At 41.3% G+C, this 27612-nt stretch overlaps 1 protein-coding gene across 1 annotated transcript; it reads right to left on the bottom strand.

The window, feature by feature from the left end:
• Positions 1-26509, bottom strand: rgs17 (regulator of G protein signaling 17). Its single transcript, XM_038974527.1, has 4 exons — positions 26403-26509; positions 3289-3360; positions 513-744; positions 1-189 (listed from the first exon to the last, which is right to left on the bottom strand). Exons 1-4 carry the CDS (start codon positions 26507-26509, stop codon positions 1-3), a joined length of 600 nt encoding a protein of 199 aa, XP_038830455.1.
• Between the last annotated feature and the right edge of the window lie 1103 nt (positions 26510-27612).

Below are 27612 nucleotides of genomic sequence, written 5' to 3'. Positions count from 1 at the left end.
TTAGGTGTCTAGGCAGGAGCTTCTCTTGCTGTCCAGAAGGTCTCTGTAAACGGAGGAGTTGAGGAAACGGGGGTAGGAGTCTCTGTGCATCAGGGTGTAGATCTGCAGCTGGGCCTCCTCGTACATCACGTTGCTGGGCTCCGTCAGGCTCAGGTTGATGCCTTCCCTCACCCGCGAATCCAGGCTCACCTGGAGGCAGAGGAGCGGGAGAGAACAGTGACATTGCTATCACACAGAGCCACAGTGGAAATGGAGGGAGGTCATGTTATCAATGGAGATAAGGTCACTTCCCACCTCCTCCTCTTCAACCACTTTGAGATTGGGGTTTCAATATGTCTTGGAATCAGACCTGGGTCAAATACATGTATTCCAAACACTGTCAAATACTTCAGCTGTACGTGCTTTAATTTTCCACAATGGAACCAATGGAATAGTCCTGAAAGCAAAGTAAATATCAGCCGAGTGATACTAGGTGCCAGTCAAACTCCTGCTTCCAACGTGATGCCTCCTACCTCTTTCGGCGATAGAATGGAGACATAGTCCTCGTAGATGATCCTGGCTTTCTCATCGATCGCAGTCGGGTCCGTCTCTTTCTTCAGCTCCTCACAGGCCAGCCAGAACAACAGGTTCTCTTCGCTGTACTCAGAGCGCAGAAATTCTCGGAAAATCTCCCTGCCTTCTGAGGAGCGCATCACCAGCTCGAAGCTACGGGCCCAGGCAACCACCTCGTCTAGAGTGGGTTGCCTAAACACAGGATACCAGGAACCCAGTGTTAGCAGTCTGGACTCTCACAATACACAAGACAAACAGATTCATTATTTTTTCTCTAGAGATGCAATAACATGGTTTCCACAGGCTGTTTCAATTAGCAATAGAAATAGTAGCGGTCATATGTCATACACACATCCTTGAAAAACGTAGGTCCTGGGCTAATGATAAACATGAAAAGAACAAAGGCCTGCACACTGTATGCCAGCGTTCCCTAAGCCTCACGGTTCCATTTATGATTCATATTACCGGAGATATGTTTGTTTAGTTTTTTTAAATCGTAGGACACATTTGATAGGCGCTGGGGCGCTAACTAGCCTAGTAATTACTAGGTGGTAACAACCTGGTAACTTGACAGGCACACATTTGGTTGAAGATGGCACAATAAGAAAGGGAAAAGGGTACGCAGGTAATTAATGTGCTTGTCAGAACACTACTATTATTCCCCATACTTATTTTATTATTTAACTTCTTCACAATTTTGTCAGTGTAATTACTTATTTGAAATCTGATTTACCTACTTGTGTCTTTGAAAATAAATGAAATGAGGCTATGCATTTTTGTAGGCATTCATATAGATACTATGTCAAGGACAGTGTTGATTATAAGTCATAAAAACGAGAATAGGTTATATTGAAATGCCCCATACCTCAAATATCCTGTTTTGTCATTTTAGAGAGATGTCATTTCAGTATTGTGCACAAGCTGCTATAGGCAGATATGGTAGGGAGACTCAACGACAAAGATCTTGCCTATATACTGTTATATGATGACACATTTGTGCAAGTAGTCAGCCTCAACCACTTGAAGATTTATAGCCAGGTAGAGTGATTTGGAGAAAGTAATTGTTATAGCATGAACATTTTCAAACAGCTAGCACTTGGGAAACATAGATCAGGGGTGTGGCCCTTATGGAAAACTATTTTATCCAAGCCTTATTTTTAAAGCGATAGTTGACCCACATTATAATGTAGACTGCTTACCCCGAAGCAGTCTAAGCAGACATGAAGAGACTGCAATCCATACCTTGGTTAGCCACTGTAACCAACCAACCATTCCATTTGGCTGACTTGTGCATATACTAGTGGAACACTTTGGTATGATCCTAATCACCACATTCAATGACAACACTTTGAACCAGAGCATCTCCCTAAGAGCCTTTTTGACCTAAAGGTTTGCACACATCGCACCGAATGTGGATCTAGCGTTCATCTGCCGATCATTCAGCGCGCTGTGTTTAGGAACCACCCACTGTAAACGTCTGACTGCCAACATTTTCCACTTGATTCGTTCACAGGTGCTAAGTAATCTCGGCCAGTAAACGCTATTGGTGTGTCTGAGGCCTAAGAGTCATGGCTACAGGGACTGATTGAAATGTTGTCATTAAAAGGTGGTAATTAGGAGCATTCAGTGTGCGGGCCTTCCTGCTATTTTCATGTCTCAATCGACAAAACATGCTAAGCATGTCACATGCTAAAGTGTTACCATTATTACAATTAGGACTGGGTGATAAGGAGAAAAATCCATCTCACTTATTACAACAACAACATGAAGAATGAGTGTTCCAAGGTAGAGCCTCAGGTTGAACCCGGTGTCATGGCCACAGCCATGTGAGAACAGTATTGGGCTCACAATTGTTTGGGCAGCCAGACAGGCTACATCGTGTAAATGCAGCTGAATGCTGAAATCTGACAATATTACATATCATGCAAATAATAAGCACACAATATACCGTAGAGCTGAGCCCTATACTCTATAATGGACCTGCTCCTTTGGGTTGGATGAAAATTATGTCCTTGTGTGTCCTCAGTTAAGATATGTTTCAGTCAAATAACTGAAATTGTGAGAGAGGTGGAGAGAAAATAAAACTCATGCTCTAATTGGCTAATACAGCAAATGAGTGAGCAACACACAGGAATAGATATTGACACAGCAGCAATGTAAGGAGAGAAAATGAATGGGACAAAGCAGTAAAACAAAACAGGCAAAACAATTAAGACTGCAAAATTCTGGCATGCATTCTGGCTAATTTCTTGCATGCAATAATTACATTTTCTGGCATATTTTCTGGCATCCTTTCTTGAGGTAGACAGTCCTAATGTATAATGTCTATGTACTGTATAATGTCTATGTACTGTATAATGTCTATGTACTGTATAATGTCTATGTACTGTATAATGTTTATGTACTGTATAATGCCTTCAAAAGACAGGGATGAACAGACGTGACCAAAGGCCATCAGCTTATCTGACAACATGAAAACAAAAATAACACCTCGCTGTTGTACTTCCCTTTCTTGCACTAACACTTGCACTTGACTTTTCTTACTAAGACTGATTTCGCTAATAGCTGCTTTGTTGAGGAACGTTTTACTATGACTGTCATATGTGGTTATCTTATCTACTGTAAGTTGCTCTGGGTAAGAGCATCTGCTAAATTACCAAAATGTGACATGATATCAAAACAGTTTGGTATTTTCTCAGAGACAACCTATGGAAAAAGGCATAGCTGGCAACTTACTGCTCCTCTGTGGCTTCAATACTATCCATTTTAGTGCATGCCCGTTCGGAACGCTCCATGCGGTCCTCATTCCTGGAAAAGGAGAAGCAGAGGGAGATCAAACATTACTATTGTTTTCAAACATATTCCATATTCAAACATACTTATTCATATGGCAGTCTCAAGGTTGGATGTTCATGTAGTATCTTTGTTGAACTACTGCCTGAGAACAGGTATTCTTCTGAAAACCAGTGAAAACTAAAAGTGGAAACAACCTGTGAGTGGAGTGAGACTCCCTGCTATTTACAGTACACAAAACCTTTACAAAATCGCTATACCGGAAATGTACATGTTAAACACGTGTTGTATACACAATAATTACACAATAACAAATTATATTGTAACACAAATTGAATTGTAACACATTAACAATACAACATTCCAACATTGTGTCCTTTCACAAACACCTGAAAAGCTAGTTTGAGGTGCATGTTTTGTTCCTAAATACATTACAAATGTATTGGAAAGAGGTTATCAAGAAATTTCAACTGCCATGCAAACGGAATGTGTTAATTCTGTGTGAAATTTCAAGTAGGGATGTATTGGAGAAACGGCACGTTTATATGCCACTGTGTAAATACTGCTATGCAGATTTGACTGAATTGCGCTTGGATGTAGCCTAGTTTAGGCCTATTGGTTCAGCCTGTGTCATACGATCATTACTTTCACACTAAACACCTACATATACAATCACCTACATATACAATCAAAGTATCTCAAATTGATTGTGAAGCTCAACAAAGTCCAATATAGATGATTTGAACGCGATGTGCGAAAAATGCTAATATCGGTCCCATGACTTGAATGTGATTTGTGCCGCAAATGCTAAAACGTTAGCATGTGCAAACAGTGCCACGGAAACTAAACCAAAGCATGGGTTGCTGTCATACCTTGTCCTAGAGCTGGGACGATAAACCAAAAACTAGACACCGACATTGCCTTCCTCTTATCGAAGCATTTTGCTTGTCAGTAATTCTAGGTGATTTTGCTACATAACGTACCTGTAGATTTTTCTAAAACAATTCTTTGGTCAACAGTAATATATGCATTATGTTTATTCCTGCTACGAAAGTATTTGCCTGTCCCTGTTTCACTGTCAGCTGCTGACTCTTACTCCCTCTCCCCACTGTTCGCACAGAGGAGGGAGAGATGCATTCTGAGAAGCACAAGCATATGACTATTGCTCAAAATGCTACTGGGGAAAAATACAGTTTTCAAAGCAACTACTGTTGTTCTAGATAGAAAGGAGATTCACAGCTTTCTGTGAGTATATAATATATTTCTTACCTCTTAATATTGAGTTCATGGCACCAATTTACAACCAGAGTAATCTGTGTAGTATGGTTTTGATGCGCCTGAGGATTTGAGCCGGAGCGCGCCATTTGCAGTGAATAGGTCTACATCAAGTAGTCTAGGCCTAGCACGGGATTTTCTTTTAGGACATTAGCCTAGATTTACTGATTGATTAATCAATTAGCCAACATGGCATTATAGCAACAATATCAGAGTTAGCAATCTAGCTAAGTGTTTTGAGTTCCCACTTCCTAATAACAATAATATAGCCTTTAGGCCAATATGCACAAAGCTGTGAGAAAATTCTCTGAGGATCAAAATATAAATCTGATCATTCTGGATCCTATTAAAATATCAATAATGCATTTCCTGGATATGTTAGATGAAACAGCTTACTTTTTGAATCATAGGCTACCATTTTAATTGTCTTACTTGGCACTGGGAAAATGTGTCTAGAGCCCTGCAGCTAATGTAAAGTAACTGTTCAAAAAACAAAATATGTAGCGTTCTAATTGTTTTAACGAGAAAAAAAAGTAAAATTTATTGCAATATTACTTTTTGTTCATAACGCCCAGCTCTAGCACCTCCCCCCCAAAATGTTTTTATCATCATTTGTTATCGTTATATGGATTTTTGTTTATAATCGCCCAGCTCTACCTTGTCCATAGACTGCTTACAGGGTAATGAAACCAATATGTCATTTTGTAATTTGAGTGAACTATTAATATAGAAAAAATGAATAGGTTTAGGCTATAAGGCCCATGCATCCGAGAGAGAGAGAGAGAAACAATATTTTCTGACTGGACTGCTTTGGTGGAATTCTCCACTCTGTCTAGCCTACATTCCTCTCTTGCGTTCTGTATATATATTGAAATAGGCTAAAGCAAAAAGGAATAGGCAAATCACTCTGAATGTCATTTGTGTGTTCTTTACTGCGCAGCGCCAGTTAAGTTCAAATAGGCTAAACCACCATTTGTCACATCACAATGTCATCACCATCGATAATGGTTGTCAATCATCATCGACAGTCAATACTAATGTAGCCTAAAAATCTAAACATTCAGTGTTTAGCCTCATTTAGCCATCACAACACTCAGTTGGTTTCATACCAACTAGGATTTAGCTTTCCCCCAACAAAGCTGTTGGGGGATGTACAATGCATTCGGAAAGTATTCAGACCCCTTCCCTTTGTCTATATAAGGTCCCACAGTTGACAGTGCATGTCAGAGAAAAAAACCAAGCCATGAGGTCGAAGGAATTGTCCGTAGAGCTCACAGACAGGATTGTGTCATGGCACAGATCTGGGGAAGGGTACCAAAAAATGTCTGCAGCATTGAAGGTCCCCGAGAACAGTGTCCTCCATCATTCTTAAATGGAAGAAGTTTGGAACCACCAAGACTCTTCCTAGAGCTGGCCACCCGGGCAAACTGAGCAATCGGTGGAGAAGTGCCTTGGTCAGGGAGTTGACTAAGAACACGATGGTCACTCTGACAGAGGTCCACAGTTTTTCTGTAGACATGGGAGAACCTTCCAGAAATACAACCATCTCTGCAGCACTCCAACAATCAGGCCTTTATGATAGAGTGGCCAGATGGAAGCCACTCCTCAGTAAAAGGTACATGACAGCCCACTTGGGGTTTCCCCAAAAGGCATCTAAAGGACTCTCAAACCATGAGAAACAAGAATCTCTGGTCTGAAGAAACCAAGATTGAACTCTTTGGCCTGAATGCCAAGCATCACGTCTGGAGGAAACCTGGCACCATCCCAACGGTGAAGCATGTGGTGGCAGCATCATGCTGTGGGGATGTTTTTCAGCAGCAGGGACTGGGAGACTAGTCAGGATCAAGGGAAAGATGAATGGCGCAAAGTACAGAGAGATAAGTACAGAGAGATCCTTGATGAAAACCTGCACTAGAGCACTCAGGACCTCAGACTGTGGCGAAGGTTCAACTTCAGGACAACGATCCTAAGCATACAGCCAAGACAACTCAGGAGTGGCTTCGGGAGAAGTCTTCAAATGTCCTTGAGCCAGAGCCCGGACTTGAACTCGATCGAACATCTCTGGAGAGACCTGAAAATAGCTGTGCAGCGACGCTCCCCATCCAACCTGACAGAGCTTGAGAGGATCTGCAGAGAAGGATGGGAGAAACTCCCCAAATACAGGTGTGCCAAGCTTGTAACTTTCATTTGGATGATGATGGTCACATGATGATCGGTGCTTGATCGGTGCATGGCTGCCAATTAAAACATTTTATGCATATCTCATTTTATAATCTACACTGTCCAATTCATCAGCGAACTGTTGTCAATAGAGCATGAGGCAAAACCAAATTGGGCAAGTATGCTATTTATGGCAACAGTTTTTGTGACAAAACCATCCGTAGAGTTGAAATTGCAATGGAAACACAAACTTCTGTTTTATTATTCAGTACTTGAAAACTAAAACAAATGTGATTTTATGTGCACTACGTCATCACACACAGCATTCTATCTGCTAAAAAGTAAAGCTGGGAAAAAAACACTTCTAGTGGGAAAATTCACATATTTTCTCTATGCAGACTTTAGAATATATGACCGACCGGCTCGATTCGGTCTTATGTAGCAAAATTTGAAATTGTAATTTTTGGAAAAAAGTAGAGACTCCGAGCTAGAAAATGGTATATCATACACTACAGTTGAGGAACAATGGGAAAGTAATTCTGCTTCGAAATATGATAAACTTGGAACCTCACTTTTGAGAAAATGGCCTTTGAATGTTTTGGTACACCTACTGCAGAGCTCTTCTTTGTCTACACCCATTCAGCATCGTTCACACCCTCATAAGCTTTAGCCCCACCCATCTCTTTAAGGTTGATCTGAGCGTTCTGTCCTAACAGCAGCAGTCAAGCACCCAAGCTAACTGGCTAACGTTGGCTAGCTTGCTAGCTACATCCAAACACAAATGAGAGAACAGCTCACTGACAATTTTACACGCCCTAGCAGAGCTGGTCAGTCTGTTATCCAGAGCGTTGGCGACTGCAACTGTGATGCTGGCAACAATTTACGCTTTTTTGCCAACGTTTACTGACGGGTGTTGAGCGTTCGTAAATTCGTCAGTTATTCTGCACTCTGGCAAACTCAGAAGAGAGTGCTCTGAAATCAGAGTAGATAGCCAGATCAAATTTACCAGCTACGTCTATCAACAGTTGTCACAGTGACACCATTAACATTCTATTGAAAAGCTTACTTGCATAGTGGAGTCTTTTGTTAAGACATGTAGCTAGCTAGCTAAACAATGAACCATAATCCCAACTCATGACGTTACTACCCTGCATGAATTTGCAGGTAGCTAACCAACCAGATTCAATGTTAGCTAGCTAACATTAGGCTATAACTAGTAAAGCAAATGGCTCTGAGATACAAAGAATATTACTACACAGAGCATAAACGTAACGTTAGCTAGCGAGCCAGCCATGAAATTAAAATGACTGACTAAATTAGAAATGTGTAATATCTGAAAATGTAGCTAGCTAGACTATTTTACCCGTATACATGCATTGACGCTTCTCCCTCTCTGTCACACAGATGCCATGGTTGCCCTTAGTTTGAAGATGTAATCCAGAGACAAGAGTTTTCTACATCTCGTTAGCTATCATATTCTAATTCCACTGATTTCAAATCTCAGTCCTCCAGAAAGAGGAGATCAGCACTTATGCAGTTCTACTACGCAATATATATATTTTTAAAGCAGCATTAAAACAGGATTACCTACACATACTGACCAGCTAAAATAGACAGAAGCGTGCTACATGGCAGACCAATCCGAACTCATCTCTCGGCATGTCCAGTGCAATCATTATCTCAGCCAATCATGGCTAGCGGGAAGGTTGCAGGCTTTTTCTGTGGCTAAACCAACTAGACTCATAATTTAACAATTGTATTTGTATTTACTGATGGCATACAAGTTTGTTATTAAGGCACATGAAAGTTCACACGTTCCAGAAGGCATTTCTGCCCAAAAAAAAACACATTTTGATTTAAAAACGAGTCACATATGGAAATCTGTCGCCAATTGGAAGGAAAACCTAGCTACAGACACAGAGCACCGCCACAACCAGATTGGATTTACTTGTGCATCTCTGACAGCAGATTCCTAGTGTTGTGCTAGTAGGTGCTGCTATAATGTGCTTCTGCCTAGGGGCACAGCCTCTTGACACAGCAGCGTCTCTCGAAGAGCTTGAGATGATAAGGTCCTCTTCTTTATCTCAAAGCTCTATTTGTCTTTGGGTTATAAAAGCACTTGAGGGAGTGTTCTTAAGCCATGGGGCTACCGTATCCAATCAAACCTAATAAAATTAGGCTATATGTAGTATCTTTGTTTACAAACTACCGCCTGTGTACTTTGTGGACCTATATTTTTCTGAAAGCAGGAAGCATCTACCTGTGACGGAGTTTACGACAGGAATCCCGCTCCCCCTTTATTTATTTTTGCTAACGCACAAAAAAGTACTCCAATTGAATTGAGCCCTTCATGCCGCTAGCTTCCAGAATGAGCGCTAAGGATTCAGAAAACCCCTCCTAATCTTCATCTGTACCCATACATGGCATGTCTCTTCCTACATATATTATATGTCATATACTGGGAGTCGCACAGTGGTGAATATTAGCTTCCTCTTAGTATCTTCATCAAAGTATCCTTTGTGCTGACATAATTGAGCTGGCTCGCCACAGGCTCTACACCTCCTGAGATGACTCTAAATATAAAACATGTTCTTCACAGCTATTTTGCATGTGATGTGAAGATGGAAATAGGCTGGCTGTTTATAGAGAAGATAAGGTCACTATATAATTGAGAAGGGTTGTGGAGGCCGTATTTTAGAAACGGGTCTTACAATTATGCTTTCTTCAATGTTTTCATTATTTCAAGCCATTGTTTTGTAGGCCTATATTGTGGGTTCACTGTCCAAGACAGACTTGGCTGTGGTGCTAAAACTATTTACTTACATGGTAGTTTTAGAGACCGATACCATGTACAGTGCCTTCAGAAAGAATTCACAGCCCTAGACTTTTACCTAATTTTGTTGTGTTACAAAGTGGGATTAAAATGGATTTAAAAAATTGTCAACAATTTACACAAAATACTCTAATGTCAAAGTGGAAGAAAAATTCTAACATTGGTTAAAAACCCCCCACAAAAAACACAAATTTATCTTGATTAGATACGTATTTAACCCCCTGAATCAAAACATGTTAGACTCACCTTTGGCAGCGATTACGGCTGTGAGTCTTTCTGGGTAAGTCTCTAAGAGTTTTCCACACCTGGATTGTGCAACATTTGCCCATTATTCTTTTAGAAATTCTAAAAGCTATGTCAAATTGGTTGTTGATCATTGCCATAGATTTTCAAGTAGATTTAAGTCAAAACTGTAACTCGGCCACTCAGGAACATTCACTGTCTTCTTGGTAACCAACTCCAGTGTAAAATTGGCCTTGTGTTTTAGGTTATTGTCCTGCTGAAAGGTGAATTAATCTCCCAATGTCTGGTGGAAAGCAGACTGAACCAGGTTTTCCTTTAGGATTTTGCCTGTGCTTAGCTCCATACGTTTTTTTGTTTTGTTTGTTAATGATTACAAGCATACCCATAACATGATGCAGCCACCACTATTCTTGAAAAGATGGAGAGTGGTACTCAGCAATGTTTTCTATTGTATTTGCCCCAAACATAACACTTTGTACTCAGTACAAAAGGTGAATTGCTTTGACACATTTTTTTGCAGTATTACTTTAGTGCCTTGTTGCAAAAAGGATATGTGTTTTGGAATATTTTTATTCTATACAGGCTTCCTTTTTTTCACTCTGTCAATTAGGTTAGTATTGTGGAGTAATATGGTAGAAAACTTACAAGATGAAGTTATAATACTGTTTATGCATCGAATAACATTTCTTAGTACTCTCACATCTGTGTCTGTGGGACTGAGTTGGGCCTCTGGGGCTTGGCGCTGGCAATTGAATTATGATGGCTTGGTGATAGAACCTCATTCCATAGAATGAGTTGGTGTTTGTGTATTATTAGGTACAAGGGAGGAGATGTCTCTAGTGTGGACGACTGATGGGAGGAACCTTGTCTTAGGTGCCAAACGCTGATTTCTATACAATTGGAACAGTCTTCACAGCAAATGCTATCTGACTGGGGGTTACTCCTTTCTCACATACAGATCCTAACCTTTTGACCCATTCCAGGCATCTGTTGTTTGTCATGAACATTCAGGAGGATGTACTTTGCTATAAAGAGCTGTAACCCAAATCTGCTCATTGGGCTCTCAACGATTTTTATTTTACCTTTATTTAACTAGGCAAGTCAGTTAAGAACAAATTCTTATTTTCAATGACGGACTAGGAACAGTGGGTTAACTGCCTGTTCAGGGGCAGAACGACAGATTTGTACCTTGTCAGCTCTGGGATTCCAGATGGGTGGTTGTTGACAAGCTTCATTATTGCAATTCTTACTCAATAATAAAGATTGATTGTTTGAAGAAATAACAAAGTCTCTCTCACTTGGTTAGAATTTCCACCACAATATTTGGCGGCAAGGAAGGGATGATAAATCATAATTTTGCTGATTGTTCCTGGGAAATCCAGGTTAACCGTGCACGGGAGTTGCATTAGACACAGCCGGGGAAGCCATACTCCACTAGACGGAGCAGATCGGATCCCCGCCTGGCTGGGAGCGTTAGTGGAATGGATGTCATTTCGAACAGAGACAGATAAATAGGATGAGACTGACATTTCTTGGAAACAATGTTTTTTTTGTTATGAAAATGGAGTTAACATCCAAACCTGAGTGGACCGGATGGAAACTAGAACCTATGTGGACTAGTTAAGAATTTAAAGCAAAAACCCTGTGTGGGCTAGAGACCTGTGTGGACTCAAAAGCGCTATTGAAGTTTAGAGAATGCATTACAATGATATGGGAGTTGTTTGAGTGTGGAAATAAGTGTTAATCTGAAATAAGAGATTGGAAGTCCTGATGGGACTGCGTTTTAAGGTTATGAGATCCTGATGGTATTGTCATAATAAATAGGAAGTCGTGCTCAAACATGCACCAATATACAATTTTGGCCGATACCGATATGATATTTTCCTTGCCAAAAAAACCGACTGAAAAACAACATTTAAGCATTCCAGTACAGTTAAATAGTTAACACACACACACATGGACGCAGCGGTCTAAGGCACTGCATCTCAGTGCAAGAGGCGTCAATACAGTCCCTGGTTCGAATCCAGGCTCTATCACATCCGTGATTGGGAGTCCCATAGGGCGGCTCACAATTGGCCCAGCGTGGTCCGGGGTAGGCCATCAGTGTTAATAATAATTTGTTCTTAACTGACTTGCCTAGTTAAAAAGGTTACACACACACACACACACCAAACAAGTATTTTGTTGGCATCTACGTATGTCCCCACTACCAGTAAAACATAATCAAAACCTATTTCTTTCACTTACTTGCTGTGCTGTTTCGTTGTTCATTTCTTCAGTCGTTTCATTCTCAACCCGGATTTCTATGAATTCCACTATTGTGCCTAATCCTTATTGTGGCTAGCTTTACAACACATAACCCGGTCCGGTCGAGCCTCACTAGCCAGATGAAGCTAGCTGGCTGCTTATAACATTAGCTTTGGGCAACAGGGTTAAGTAGCTGGCTAGCTATTTATTTTCATGAACTGAAGTTCAATTTCAATAGGCGAACAACAAGTGGCAACCTAGCTAATACTTACTCACAAGGATTCCTAAATCATTGCTAAGAATAATGAAAATGACTGCAGTTTCTATTGGTCATTGTTTTCAGTCTGGTTGTATTGGTGCTAGCTAGGTACCAAGCTAAAGCTAGCTACCCTAGAAGTTGCGGCCGAACAAATTATGTTTTATTACCAACGCGGTATTGTATACATATCGTTCATGGCCGGTGTTTGCAGACTTTTTTGTACAGCTTTGACAGTGCTACTGTATCTTTTTTGACACGCAAAGACCCAAACGGCGTTCCATAGTATGTCTGTCGTGAAGCTAATAGCAGTGGCGCTATTACTGTGTAACTCCGGTAGGGCAACATCTGAAATATAGCGCACTTGGTAGTGTGTACCGGTGCTCGACCAGTTGGCGTAAGCCAACATCACCCATGACAGAGAAGAGTTGATTGTCAAGGGCAATGAATTCCATTATCATGGCTTTAATGGAATTCACCTTTGAGATGTCTTGCTGAAAATGTTGTACTCTTTCAAATGACTACGTGGCATTATTACGTTGTGTACCTACATTATATAGGTATGCATGGCAGCTTTGACATCGGTTTTTAAGATCGGCGTTAAACTAAACATCGGGCCGATACCGATGTTGGCATTTTTAGCTAATATCGGCCGATTCCGATATGTACCCCGATATATCGTGCATCCCTTGCTCATACTGTCCTGAAGTAAGAAATGATTCGGAGTCCTACATGGTATAGCCGTGATGTATTGCAATGCCATGTGTTAATATTGTAAGATGTAAATGTATGAGTTGCGTTACCCCAGAAACTAACCCTGAGATAGAAATGAGGAAATATTCCTGCAGGTTATAAAAAATATTGTAGAAAAAACTAATTGATTAGTGTGTGTTGGGAACAGTACTGTATGAATGGGATATGAAAGAATTTGAAATTTGGATAATAAGAGTTGCATAATAAACTGATTGAAATTTGGATAATAGGTTGCAATAGAATGGTTATCTTGGGGTTCCGTCCATCACTGCCCATCATAGAATATCACGGCGTGTTATTGAGCACGGGATGTTTATTTTATATGTATAGGAAGTAGCGGCAAGTCTATAGGTTTCTGAGAGGCTAGAGAGCCGTTGAGGATACATGTGGAGCATTATTCCCATGACCAGCCGGGCAGCATCCGGGAAACCAACATTTGTGCGTTCCGCTGGGAGAATGTTTGCAGAGCTGCTTTGTGTCGATGGAGAGTCGTTGAAAACACATGGAATGGTTCATGTGAGTACCTAAGATTAATAACGCTATATGGGGATTCTGTGAAAATATGGGCGAATTTTTTTTGCAATTATATGTGTGTATAATTGATTACTGGAGATTTGATGAAGTAATAATGGAAATAATACGAATATACAAACTTGCACACCAAAACATAGACGTATGTAAGGGGTGAAAAAAGTATTCTGAATTTGTCCCTTTATGGATCATTTGATAGAGATAAGGTTAAAGCATTGTATGACTGTCTACAGAGTCTGGGAAATAGTCTCAGAAAAAGATTGGCGCATATCCACTTATGATAAAAATATGGATAAAACTATGAACGCTTAGGGGATTTTCTCCATCTGGGTAATACATTAAAAAAAATAACTGTCCATAAGGCCTGAAAATTCATTTTTTTCCCGCAGCAAGAGAAGAGTTGCTATATTTACCGAATAAACCCTTTTCCCATAAAGTTAGGGTGAATTAACACGGAATGTAGACTTGTAACGACGTTAAAAAAAAGAGGCTTCCATCAAAATAATATTCACTATGGAGAAAATGTGATGTAATAAAGGAATTTTATTATATTGCAAGGGAAAAGATCCTCTGTTTATATTAAACTCACCAGATCTGTTTCCAAATCAATGAATGTCAGTTCCTCTCGTTAACTGCTAAATCCCCTTTGCGCATGTGAAATCTTTGCAAAGAAACACTTGGACGAACATTAAGGCTATTTTCTGGTAATTGTGTCATTATTATGTGCAGATGTTAAGACTACAAACCATTATAATTGGGTTATTTGCGGGATTTACTTGTCATTTCAATAGCATTGTGTCTATGTTACTGACTAAAATCTGTGTTTGTAATTTAACTATTGCCATGCTTTTCTTAGCTAGATACAGCAGCCAGTGTTTGTTTAAGCATCTAAACTGAATGATTTGGCAGCTTGCTTAGTTTAAATACTTTGTGTTGCCTAATAGCCTGGTAGAATAGGGTACTGAAAATGTCGTAATTTCAATCACTGATTTAAATATGAATAATATGAACTTAACATATCCTTGTCAACAACAGCCAGTGTGTTTTATTACCTGTAGCCTAATCCTACGGACTGTTACCTAAATCTAATGCATTCTAATAACAGCTGATCAGCAATTGCGATAGAGCTGTGACCATAATCATGATAAAACAAGGCTACAACTGCAATGGATTCAAGTTGTGGGCAGAAAGAGGCTCTAGTATTGGGAACTGTAGTATTGGGAACTGAAATGTATATTTTCCCTTAGGAACTGGCTGATGTATTTTATATATCAAAAAAAATCACCTTTATTTAACCAGGTAGGCTAGTTGAGAACAAGTTCTCATTTGCAACTGCGACCTGGCCAAGATAAAGCAAAGCAGTTCGACACATATAACAACACAGAGATACACATGGAATAAACAAACATACAATCAATAATACAGTAGGAAAATCTATATACAGCATGTGCAAATGAGGTAGGATAAGAGAGGTAAAGGCAATAAATAGGCCATGGTAGCAAAGTAATTACAATATAGCAATTAAACACTGGGATGGTAGGATGTGCAGACGATGAATGTGCAAGTTGAGATACTGGGGTGCAAAGGAGCAAGATAAATAAATAAATACAGTATGGGGATGAGGTAGATTGGATGGGCTATTTACAGATGATCTATGTACAGGTGCAGTAATCTATGAGCTGCTCTGACAGCTGGTGCTTAAAGCTAGTGAAAGAGGTAAGAGTCTCCAGCGTCAGAGATTTTTGCAGTTCGTTCCCGTCATTGGCAGCAGAGAACTGGAAGGAGAGCCAGCCAAAAGAAGAATTGGCTTTGGGGGTGACCAGTGAGATATACCTGCTGGAGCGCGTGCTACGGGTGGGTGCTGCTATGGTGACCAGTGAGCTGAGATAAAGTGGGGCTTTACCTAGCAGAGACTTGTAGATGACCTGGAGCCAGTGGCTTTGGCGACGAGTATGAAGTGAGGGCCAGTCAACGAGAGCATACAGGTCGCAGTGGTGGGTAGTATATGGGGCTTTGGTGACAAAACGGATGGCAATGTGATAGACTGCATCCACTTTGTTGAGTAGAGTGTTGGAAGCAGTTTTGTAAATGACATCGCCGAAGTCGAGGATCGGTAGGATGGTCAGTTTTACAAGGGTATGTTTGGCAGCATGAGTGAAGGATGCTTTGTTCTGAAATAGAAAGCCGATTCTAGATTTAATTTTGAATTGGAGATGTTTAATGTGAGTCTGGAAGGAGAGTTTACAGTCTAACCAGACACCTAGGTATTTCTAGTTGTCCACATATTCTAAGTCAGAACCGTTCAGAGTAGTGATGCTGGACGGTCGGGCAGGTGCCAGCAGCGATCGGTTGAAGAGCATGCATTTAGTTTTACTTGCATTTAAGAGCAGTTGGAGGCCACGGAAGGAGAGTTGTATGGCATTGAAGCTCATCTGGAGGTTAGTTAACACAGTGTCCAACGAAGGGCCAGAAGTATACAGAATGGTGTCGTCTGCGTAGAGGTGGATCAAAGAATCACCAGCAGCGAGAGCGACATCATTGATGTATACAGAGAAGAGAGTCGGCCCGAGAATTCAAACCTGTGGCACCCCCATAGAGACTGCCAGTGGTCCGGACAACAGGCCCTCCGATTTGACATACTGAACTCTATCAGAGAAGTAGTTGGTGAACCAAGCGAGGCAATCATTTGAGAAACCAAGGCTGTTGAGTCTGCCAATAAGAATGTTGTGATTGACAGAGTCGAAAGCCTTAGCCAGGTTGATGAATACGGCTGCACAGTAATGTCTCTTATCGATGGCGGTTATGATATCGTTTAGGACCTTGAGCGTGGATGAGGTGCACCCATGACCAGCTCTGAAACCAGATTGCATAGTGAAGAAGGTACGGTAAGATTCGAAATGGTCGGTAATCTGTTTGTTAACTTGGCTTTCAAAGACCTTAGAAAGGCAGGGTAGAATAGATATAGGTCTGTAGCAGTTTGGGTCTAGAGTGTCTCCCCCTTTGAAGAGGGGGATGACCGCGGCAGCTTTCCAATCTATGGGAATCTCAGACGACACGAAAGAGAGGTTGAACAGGCTAGTAATAGGGGTTGCAACAATTTCGGCAGATAATTTTAGAAAGAGAGGATCCAGATTGTCTAGCCCGGCTGATTTGTAGGGGTCCAGATTTTGCAGCTCTTTCAGAACATCAGCTATCTGGATTTGGGTGAAGGAGAAGTGGGGGAGGTTTGGGCGAGTTGCTGTGGGGAGCGCAGGGCTGTTGACCGGGGTAGGGGTAGCCAGGTGGAAAGCATGGCCAGCCATAGAAAAATGCTTATTGAAAATCTCAATTATTGTGGATTTATCAGTGGTGACAGTGTTTCCTAGCCTCAGTGCAGTGGGCAGAGGTGCTCTTATTCTCCATGGACTTTACAGTGTCCCAGAACTTTTTTGAGTTTGTTCTACAAGATGCAAATTTCTGTTTGAAAAAGCTAGCCTTAGCTTTCCTAACTGCCTGTGTATATTTGTTCCTAACTTCCCTGAAAAGTTGCATATCACGGAGGCTATTTGATGCTAATGCAGAACGCCACAGGATGTTTTTGTGCTGGTCAAGGGCAGACAGGTCTGGAGTGAACCAAGGGCTATATCTATTCCTGTTTCTACATTTTTTGAACGGAGCATGCTTATTTAAGATGGTGAGGAAGGCACTTTTAAAGAATAACTAGGCATCCTCTACCTGCGGGATGAGGTCAATGTCATTCCAGGATACCCCGGCCAGGTCGATTAGAAAGGCCTGTTCGCTGAAGTGTTTTAGGGAGCGTTTGACAGTGATGAGGGGTGGTCGTTTGACCGCAGACCCATTACGGATGCAGACAATGAGGCAGTGATCGCTGGTGTATTTGGAGGGCGAGTTAGTTAGGATGATATCTATGAGGGTGCCCGTGTTTACGGATTTGGGGTTGTACCTGGTAGGTTCATAGATAATTTGTGTGAGATTGAGGGCATCAAGCTTAGATTGTAGGATGGCCAGGGAGTTAAGCATGTCCTAGTTTAGGTCAACTAGCAGCACGAGCTCAGAAGATAGATAGTGGGCAAACAATTCACATATGGTGTCCAGGGCACAGCTTGGGGCAGAGTGTGGTCTATAGCAAGCGGCAACGGTGAGAGACTTGTTTCTGGAAAGGTGAATTTTTAGAAGTAGAAGCTCGAATTGTTTTGGTACAGACCTGGATAGTAAGATAGAACTCTGCAGGCTATCTCTGCAGTAGATTGCAACACCGCCTCCTTTAGCAGTTCTATCTTGGCGGAAATTGTTATAGTTAGGGATGGAAATTTCAGGGGTTTTGGTGTATTTCCTAAGCCAGGATTCAGACACGGCTAAGACATCCGGGATGGCAGAATGTGCTAAAGCAGTGAAAAAAGCAAACTTAGGGAGTAGGCTTCTAATGTTAACATGCATGAAACCAAGGCTTTTGCGGTTACAGAAGTCAACAAATGAGAGCACCTGGGGAGTAGGAGTGGAGCTAGGCACTGCAGGTCCTGGATTAACCTCTATATCACCAGAGGAACAGAGGAGAAGTAGAATAAGGGTATGGCTAAAGGCTATAAGAACTGGCCGTCTAGCACGTTCGGAACAGAGAGTAAAGGGAGCAGGTTTCTGGGCACGATAGCATAGATTCAAGGCATAATGTACAGACAAAGGTATGGTAGGAAGAGAGTACTTTGGAGGTAAACCTAGGCATTGAGTAATGATGAGACAGATATAGTCTCTAGAGACGTTTAAACCAGGTTGTCATCGCATATGCGGGTGGTGGAACAACATGGTTGGTTAAGGCATATTGAGCAGGGCTAGAGGCTCTACAGTGAAATAAGACAGTAATCACTAACCAGGACAGTAATGGACAAGGCATGTTGATATTAGGGAGAGGCATGCGTAGCCAAGTGATCGTATGGGTCCAGTGAGTGGTTGGGCTGGCTGGGGACACGGCAATTCAGACAGTTAGCAGGCTAGTAAGCTAGCAGTTAGCAGGCCGGGGCTAGCAAGCTAGCATAAGGGCCTTAGATGGACGTCGCGATGGGGGAAAGTCTGTTTTTGCCTCCTCGTGCGGTGAAGTCGATAGACCAGTCGTGGAATTAGTAGGGTTCCAAGTAGCAGAGGGGTCCAAGTCCAATTGGCAAAATTGAAACTGGCCAATGGATCAGCTAACACTCCAATATGCTCTAGATAGCTAGCAGGCCGCGGTTAGCAGAATGGGTGTTCAGGGGACGTCGCGCCTGAGGGGCCTGTTGGGATCCTCGGGCAGATTATGTCAGTATTCCAGTCGTGAAGGATCGGCGGGGTTCCGTGCCCCGTACCGGCAGTAGAAGGGGTCCGGATATTGTAGCCGAGGAGTGGTCTTCAGGAGTAGCCCAGGAGCCCTAGACAGGAGATGGGTCTAGCATGGGCTAGCTCCAGGCTAGTTGGTGCTAGATCCGGGACGGAAACGTTAGCCAGGAGTAGTCAACCTGGGTTGCGGTTAGCTAGCTGCGATGATCCAGATGAAAAGATAACTGAAGCTAACTAGGTAACTAGCTGAGGTATTTCAGTTCGGAGGTAAATAGAAATACTTTAGAAAAAAAACAGATCCACACCACATTGGGTGAGGCGGGTTGCAGGAGAGTATTTTGAAGTTGAGGTTTAGGCAAAATATTAAAAATAATGCGAAGAAAAAGATATAAAAAGATATATACATGGGACGAGACAAGACAAAGACGTCTGACTACTACGCCGTCTTGGATTTTATATAGTGTGAAGCAGAAAGAGAATATCCAATAGAGATTGGTATTAAAAATACCAACCTCTATTGTAATATTGTTTGGGTAGACTAAAATGAAAACAATGCCTTTAATAATGTGAATGGAAATATGTTATTAGTGGTTTTTGGATAGACTCTAATAATGCCGTGTTATTGTCTGCGGGTGAAACCGAGTCGTGCTCGCTGGGCTATATCAGGCTGTAAGGGATGTATGTGGGAAATTTGGAGTAGAAGTATGAATAGTTGACTGGGAGATGTTCTTTGACAATTTATAATTATTATTACTCAATTTTATAGTTTGGGTAACACCAGTGAATTTCAGCAAGAAGGTGATACCATTTAAAACGATAATCTGTTTCCATTCTGTGGAACAGTGACAGGTGTTTATAGTGGATTGCAGTGAATGCATTAGTATTGGATATTAGGACCTCTAGGACCTTCAACTTTTTTGAAGGTCCTAGATTTGTTAAACAACAAGTTAAAATGATAAGATTACCGGAAAGGGGCTCTGGGATTGTTTACTTTAGAAGGTGTCCATTCCACTTAATGGGACACTGTATTATCTGATGTGTCTTAAGTAGGATTCTTTCTTCCAGGACTGATGGAAGTCCACTAAAGTATGTTAAGGGAGCTTCCAAATTAAATAAAGGCCTGGCCAATTTAGTTTGTTTTTACCCTACATTATGAATGTTTGTTAGTGGTGTTAATACCGTATTTGATTTTTATGACATATTTACTCTACATCAAGGACATGAGAGTTTCTCAAACCTCCACAGTCATCACTTATCACAATGCAGATGTAGGGTTTTAATTGTATCACTCTGTTGCAGGATAACCTTCCTGCAGTGCAGGACATTTAAAACGTGTAGTGTATTTGAAGTTTTAAAAAAACTTCTGAAGTTTGTAATTTCCACTTAGAAAAAATGTATCAACCACTGCAAAAATGTCCATTAAATATAAATACAAACTGGCTCAAATGATCATCCTACATCTGTAGATCATGGAACTGTATGGATGTACCATTCCATGCTAACACTTATGAGAACAGACATATTCTGAGCTCTAAAAGATGACATTTTATTATATGTGACCTGATTCAGGAAACTAGGCGTATGTCGCAAGTCACAACTTCACAGGAGAGCCTTTTGAACGTAAAAATGTTTTTTTATCTAAATGCGTTTTTTGGAAGAAATACCTTCTCGAACATGTGAACTTTCATGTGCCTTAATATCAAACTTGTATGTCATCTGTAAATACGAATAAAACTGTTCAATTACATACCTAGTTGGTTTAGCCACAGAGAAAGCCAGCAACCTTCCCGCTAGCCATGATTCGCTGAGATAATGAGTGGGCTGGACATGCCGAGAGATGAGTTTGGATTGGTCTGCGGTGTTGCATCTTGTGTCTATAAAATGAGCTGCTTGTAATGCGTAGATAGTCGTCTACTGCAGTTTTTTCGAAATATATAACTTTAGCCATGGAGAACTGCAAATATGTTGCTACTGCTCTCAATAACATTGCTGCCCTGAATTTATCAGGCGCTATCAACAAAGGTCAGTGGGGAAAAGTTGTCAGACTACTTTCTGGACGACGATCGTGCCATGCAATGCTGACTCTCTCACTCTGAAAATAACCCGTTTTGAAATCAGTGGAACACAACGGGCCAAACAGGCTGTGCAAACTAAACTGAAACAACACAGAATGTCTGATAAAAGGGGTTGCAGTCTGCCGTGAAGCTTTCATCCATGTATACAGGTAAGAATCTAGCTACAGATTTAGATATTATACGTTTCTAATTTTATCAGAAAGTTGTTTTCATTGCAAGCTAAAGCTTGCTGTTAGCTAGCCAGCTGGAGTTTGGTGGCTGGCTTGCTAACTAACAATGAACCTAATGTTATTTGGTTAACTTTAGCTTGCTATGACAATTGGTTTGTAATGCTAGTAACGTTACTCTATGGATTGGGATTATATATCATATGCTAGCTAGCTAGCTAACGTTAACGTAATATGTCTAAACAAAAGACCCCAAGTTAAAGCTTGCTGTCAGCTGAGGTTAGGTGGCTGGATAGCTAACATGAACTTGTGCGTGTAACGTTAGTGTATTTTCTCAGAATGCCATTTCGCATTGCTAGTTTAGCCTAATGTTAACTAGCTAACATTGAACCTATTGGTTAACTTTAGCTATCTATGACAATCGGTTTGTATTGCTAGTTAAAGCTTGCTGTTAGCTAGCCAGCTGATGTTAGATGGCTGGCTAGCTACAGTAGCTAACATTCCCTGTATGAACGGTGTGTAGTGATATCTCAGAATGCCACTTTGCATCTATTGTATAATAATGCTAAAATATTTGTATCTGGAATTTGTCTTTCAGCATCAATCAGTAGAACACGCCTGACTCTAATCCACCAGTCATACAGTCATCAAAAAGAGAGCTGGCCCAAGCAAGCAAAGGCAGCAGCGCAGTCATCAACTACTTGCACCCTTTCTTCACCAACTACAGAGTTGGGAAAACACGTGTGGACCTGAATTGTGATAACTGTAGTGGCCAAAACAAGAACAAGTTTGTGCTCTGGTATTGTGCCTGGTGGACCATGCATAAGCTCCACCACAATCTGGACCTTCACTTCCTGATCACAGGCCACAACAAGTTTGCCCAAGACTGGTGGTTCGGCCTCATCAAGCAGTGCTTAAGAAAGACCAGAGTGAACACTTTGTCTGAGATTGCTGGTGTTGTGAAGACCAGAACTGTGACGGGTCAACATCCCACAGCTGGTTGGACTGGAGGATGGTACGGTGCTGATGGAAAGCTATGGCTGGCAACAACACCTGACTCCGTACTTCAGGCCGCTGCCACAGATCAAGCAGTACCAGCACTTGAGGTAAAAAAACTATTTTCATTGTATGAGGTTATTCTTATCTAAACTTGGGAGGTGAATTGATGTTTTCTTCAGGGTTGTAATGTCTTCAGATTTTTTGTTATTCCCTGTTTTACAGCTTCGATGCTCTGGAGCCTGGTGGTGTTGTCGCCAAGGAGCGTTCGGTCTGTCGGGACCAGGTTTCAGCTGCTGAGCAACGCTGACATCCTTCCTCCCATAGATGGTCTGCCTGTAAAAGCACCACCTGGACTGGACACAGCTAGACAAACGTATATTTTTGAGAAGATCAGGGAGTTTTGTGACGAAGAGGCTATGGACATCACAAGCCCTGCACTAAAGTCAAGGGCATGACAGAAACGGGCTCTCCGAATATAGATTCCCTTGTTCATGCGTGGTTTGGACGGACCAGTCATCAGCACTATCTGCAGTGCCTCTATTCACATGACTCTCTCCTAACACACACGCCATACGTTGCTGCTACTATAATTTTTTTATCCTGCTGCTCAGCCACTTTACCCCTGATTGTATGCATATAACTACCTCGTCTATCACTGATATCGTTATTAATATTGTTCTTGTACATACTGTATACTATTTTGACACTATTACTGATATTGCTACTATGCAAGTAACCATTTGGCTGTACCGTTTACACCTTCTGTAGAGACCATCCACATAGCAAAATATTGATTTATATCATGAATATTGATATGTGGTCGTAACATGATTTCGTGACATACCACAACAATACCATGTGACCGTATCAAGTGTCCACCACATGAATATATGGCGCATGCATCTGTTTATGTACTGTACATGTGCACCTCACTCAGGTTTCAACTCAGGTTGCATGGCCTTAACTTATGTATGGAATACTATGTGATATGTGCGTGTGTAACAGTATAGAAAGTATGCTAATGTACTGGTGTGAAGACATTTGGTCAGTGGTCAAAAGTACTTATGTAAAAATACTTTAAAGTACTACCTAACTATTTTTTACTTTCTCTGGTATAGTTTCTCTCTGGTAGCAAGTTAAAATGTAAGCAAAAAAAAATATCTTACTAAATATTAGGAAATGTAGCAGGGTACATTCTTTCTATGACAACCATGACAAATCTCACTGGGCAAAAACTGGTTGAATCAACATTGTTTCCACGTAAACTTTCCACGTAAAAAAGAAACGTCCTCACTGTCAACTGCGTTTATTTTCAGCAAACTTAACATGTGTAAATATTTGTATGAACATAACAATATTCAACAACTGAGACATAAACTGAACAAGTTCCACAGACATGTGACTAACAGAAATTGAATAATGTGTCCCTGAACAAAGGGAGGGGGGGGGGGGGGGGGGGGTGTCAAAATCAAAAGTAACAGCCAGTATCTGGTGTGACCACCAGCTGCATTAAGTACTGCAGTACATCTCCTCCTCATGGACTGCACCAGATTTGCCAGTTCTTGCTGTGAGATGTTACCCCACTCTTCCACCAAGGTACCTGTAAGTTCCCGGACATTTCTGGGGGGAATGGCCGTAGCCCTCACCCTCCGATCCAACAGCTCCAGCCCTCCAAAACCACAGCTCGTCAGTGAAGAGCACTTTCTGCCAGTCCTGTCTGGGCCAGTGACGGTGGGTTTGTGCCCATAGGCGACGTTGTTGCCGGTGATGTCTGGTGAGGACCTACGTTACAACAGGCCTACAAGCCCTCAGTCCAGCCTCTCTCAGCATATTGCGGACAGTCTGAGCATTGATGGAGGGATTGTGCATTCCAGGTGTAACTTGGGCAGTTGTTGTTGCCATCCTGTACCTGTCCCGCAGGTGTGATGTTCGGATGTACCGATCCTGTGCAGGTGTTGTTACACGTGTTCTGCCACTGCGAGAATGATCAGCTGTCCGTCCTGTCTCCTTGTAGCGCCGTCTTAGGCGTCTCACAGTACGGACATTGCAATTTATTGCCCTGGCTACATCTGCAGTCCTCATGCCTCCTTGCAGCATGCCTAAGGCACGTTCACGCAGATGAGCAGGGACCCTGGGCATCTTTCTTTTGGTGTTTTTCAGAGTCAGTAGAAAGGCCTCTTCAATGTCCTAAGTTTTCATAACTGTGACCTTAATTGCCTAAGCTGTTAGTGTCTTAACGACCATTCCACAAGTGCATGTTCATTAATTGTTTATGGTTCATTGAACAAGCATGGGAAACAGTGTTTAAAATCATTACAATGAAGATCTGTGAAGTTATTTGGAGTTTAATGAATTATCTTTGAAAGACAGGGTCCTGAAAAAGGGACGTTTCTTTTTTTTTAGAAAAAAAAAGTTTAGATTCAACATCCTCACAATGAGGTTTAGATTCAACATCCTCACAATGAAATGTGGAAACATCATTGATTCAACCAGTTTTTGTCCAGGGGGTGGGGCATCAGATTTCTCATGTTTATCATAGAAATAATGTAGCCAGCTACATTTCCTAATGGTTTACTTCAAGTTCATATTGCATTTTAACTTGCTCCCGGAGAAAAACTACACGGAAGAAAGTACATCAGAGCACTGGTGGACTGATTGGATTTGCAAAAAGTCATCAATGTAACATGCGGACCAGACCGCGCATGTTGATTTTGTCCACCCACACCAGACGCGATCAGAACACGCAGGTTGAAATATCAAAACAAACTCTGAACCAACTATATTAACTTGGGAACAGGTCGAAAAGCATAACAAATGTATGGCAATTTAGCTAGCTAGCTTGCTGTTGCTAGCTAATTTGTCCTGGGATATAAACATTGGGTTGTTATTTTACCTGAAAGGTCCTCTACTCCAAAAATTAATCCACAGATAAAAGTTTGTTTCTAGTAATCTCTCCTCCTTCAGGCTTCTTCTTCTTTGGACTTTACATGGCGATTGGCAACCAACTTTAAGGTGCATTACCACTACCAACTGGACTGGAGTGTGGACCTCATCTTTCAATCACCCACGTGAGTATATGCTCCTTAAAACTAATGAGGAGATGGGAGAGACGGGACTGGCAGCGCATCAAGCATCACACATAGAACCAAGTTCTATTTTAGTGCCTGGTTACACAGACTCACGTTGACACACACCATCAGTGTGGGTGAAATGATTGAATAACATGCGCCTGCGACGCACGCGAGTGGTGTGGTCAACATGTAAGGGCATTTCGCCTTTATTTACCAACTTTTAACCAAAACCCAATGACATGCTGCATTTCTTTCTTGATTTCACATTGGATTGATGTTAGTTGACAACTCAACGAAATATAAATCAAAACTAGACGTTGAACTGCAAAAAATACCATACTTTTTCATTGTAAGCTAATTTACTTATGTGTGGCTGCTAGCCAAATAGTGTTGCACTTTTATAGTCATCTGATGAAAACCATGCTATTTTCTACCAAATGTGTTGCATTAATTTATTTAGTGTGAAGAAAAACTATAGTTGCACGCCCCTGATGACTCTATTGAAGCAAACAAACACAAACACTGACTTTCAATATAAAATGCCGGTGAAATGGTTAAAATGCAGATTTTTTTGATGGTCAGAATTGTGAAAATGCTGATTATTAAAAGCTAATGCGCCCCTGCCGTTTTCTCCACGGAAACGTGAAAAGTAGTAATCATATAGTTGTATATGGGAGTCTCTTTTCCTAAACTCACCCTTTTCCCAGGCATCAGATAATTGGTCTGATAAACAATGTTTATGCACCCATAGAACTGAAAACTATGAGGGGAAAAAGACTTCAAGCATCGAGTCATGTTTTACCTGCAGACCTACAGTCTTTCAGCATTCATTACTTTAATCTCTAAACAATGTGATCGGCCTAAACATTGGGTGAATAACGACAATAATTACAAATGTACGAGTATTGGTTATTTTGGCCTAAAGTGCTGATAACTACAGTCTATAATACTTTCCCCCACTAATATAAAAACATTGAAAGGGATGTGGTCTTGAAGGTAATACGACCAGGTGCTTTTTTCTGTCTATATTTCAGGAAAATCTAAACACAATTTCTCATAATTTTAAAGGGCATTTAGACAGCCATAGCCCTTTGAATATGGGGAGACATGGGGTAAGTAAACAGAAAGCGAGGATTGACGTACCAGAGGCATTTACAACAACCACACCAGCACATGCAGCAGTTGTTGGGTCTTGGATGGCCAGGCGCCTGGGGAGGTCCTTCAATGTGTGGCTGCTGCCGTTTTCTCATATCAACTCCGCTTAAACTTCGGGGCTGTGGACAAAATCCAAACACATTGGTTAAGGACTATGCCATCTTCCTCATAGATGTATGAATATCACAACATTGAGAGAACATGAACCAGGTGAATTTCATACAGAAATCAATAGAGATGTGAAAAGGTATTTCTTTTACTGGTTGTTTTCTAAATTTGCCCCTTTTATCTTTGCCACTCATTCTTGCGGTCAACTTTTTATAACTTCAACAAAATAAAATTTTAAAACAAGGTATTGTGTGTGTGGCAATCACAGTCAAACCATGTCAACAACCATCAAGGACCACTTTGGAAACAATACATTTAATTAATACTTTCAAGTGATATCCTCTGGGTCCACATTGTACATTTTGTTGTATATGTCTGTTACCCAAAATGAATCAAATTCAACAATATTGATATTCAAACTCAGAGGCTAACATAGAACATTTTCAGCTGCACAAGCCCAAAGAGAAAGAGAGAAAGATAGAGGACGAGGATGGAGAGAGAAAAATAGATAGAATGATAGAAAGAGGTGGTGAAAGAATGAGACAGAGGATTCCCTCCTGGAGCTGGCCTTGCTTGGCACCGTGACAAATCTGCTCTGCTGTGTGAGCAAGAGATTGGTACACACACACACACACACACACACACACACACACACACACACACACACACACACACACACACACACACACACACACACCGTACACACAGACTGTACACACAGACCGTACACATACAGTAAACACTGAGGGAGGAAGATGTGTGAGGTCTCACATGTCCTTACACATGAGCAGAAGATGCTCAGTCTGTGCTACATTATGGGTCTGCTGTGAGTGCCACACACTTTTTCAGTTCTGCCCACAAATTGTCTATAGGATTGAGGTCAGGGCTTTGTGATGGCCACTCCAATACCTTGACTTTGTTGTCCTTAAGCCATTTTGCGACAACTTTGGAAGTATGCTTGGGGTCATTGTCCATTTGGAAGACCCATTTGTGACCAAGCTTTAACTTCCTGACTGATGTCTTGAGATGTTGCTTCAATATATCCACATAATTTTCCTCCTCATGATGCCATCTATTTTGTGAAGTGCAC

This window comes from Salvelinus namaycush, chromosome 35 (assembly GCF_016432855.1).
Source record: "Salvelinus namaycush isolate Seneca chromosome 35, SaNama_1.0, whole genome shotgun sequence".
NCBI classification, from domain to species: domain Eukaryota; kingdom Metazoa; phylum Chordata; class Actinopteri; order Salmoniformes; family Salmonidae; genus Salvelinus; species Salvelinus namaycush.
This window is presented reverse-complemented; position numbering and strand designations above follow the sequence as displayed.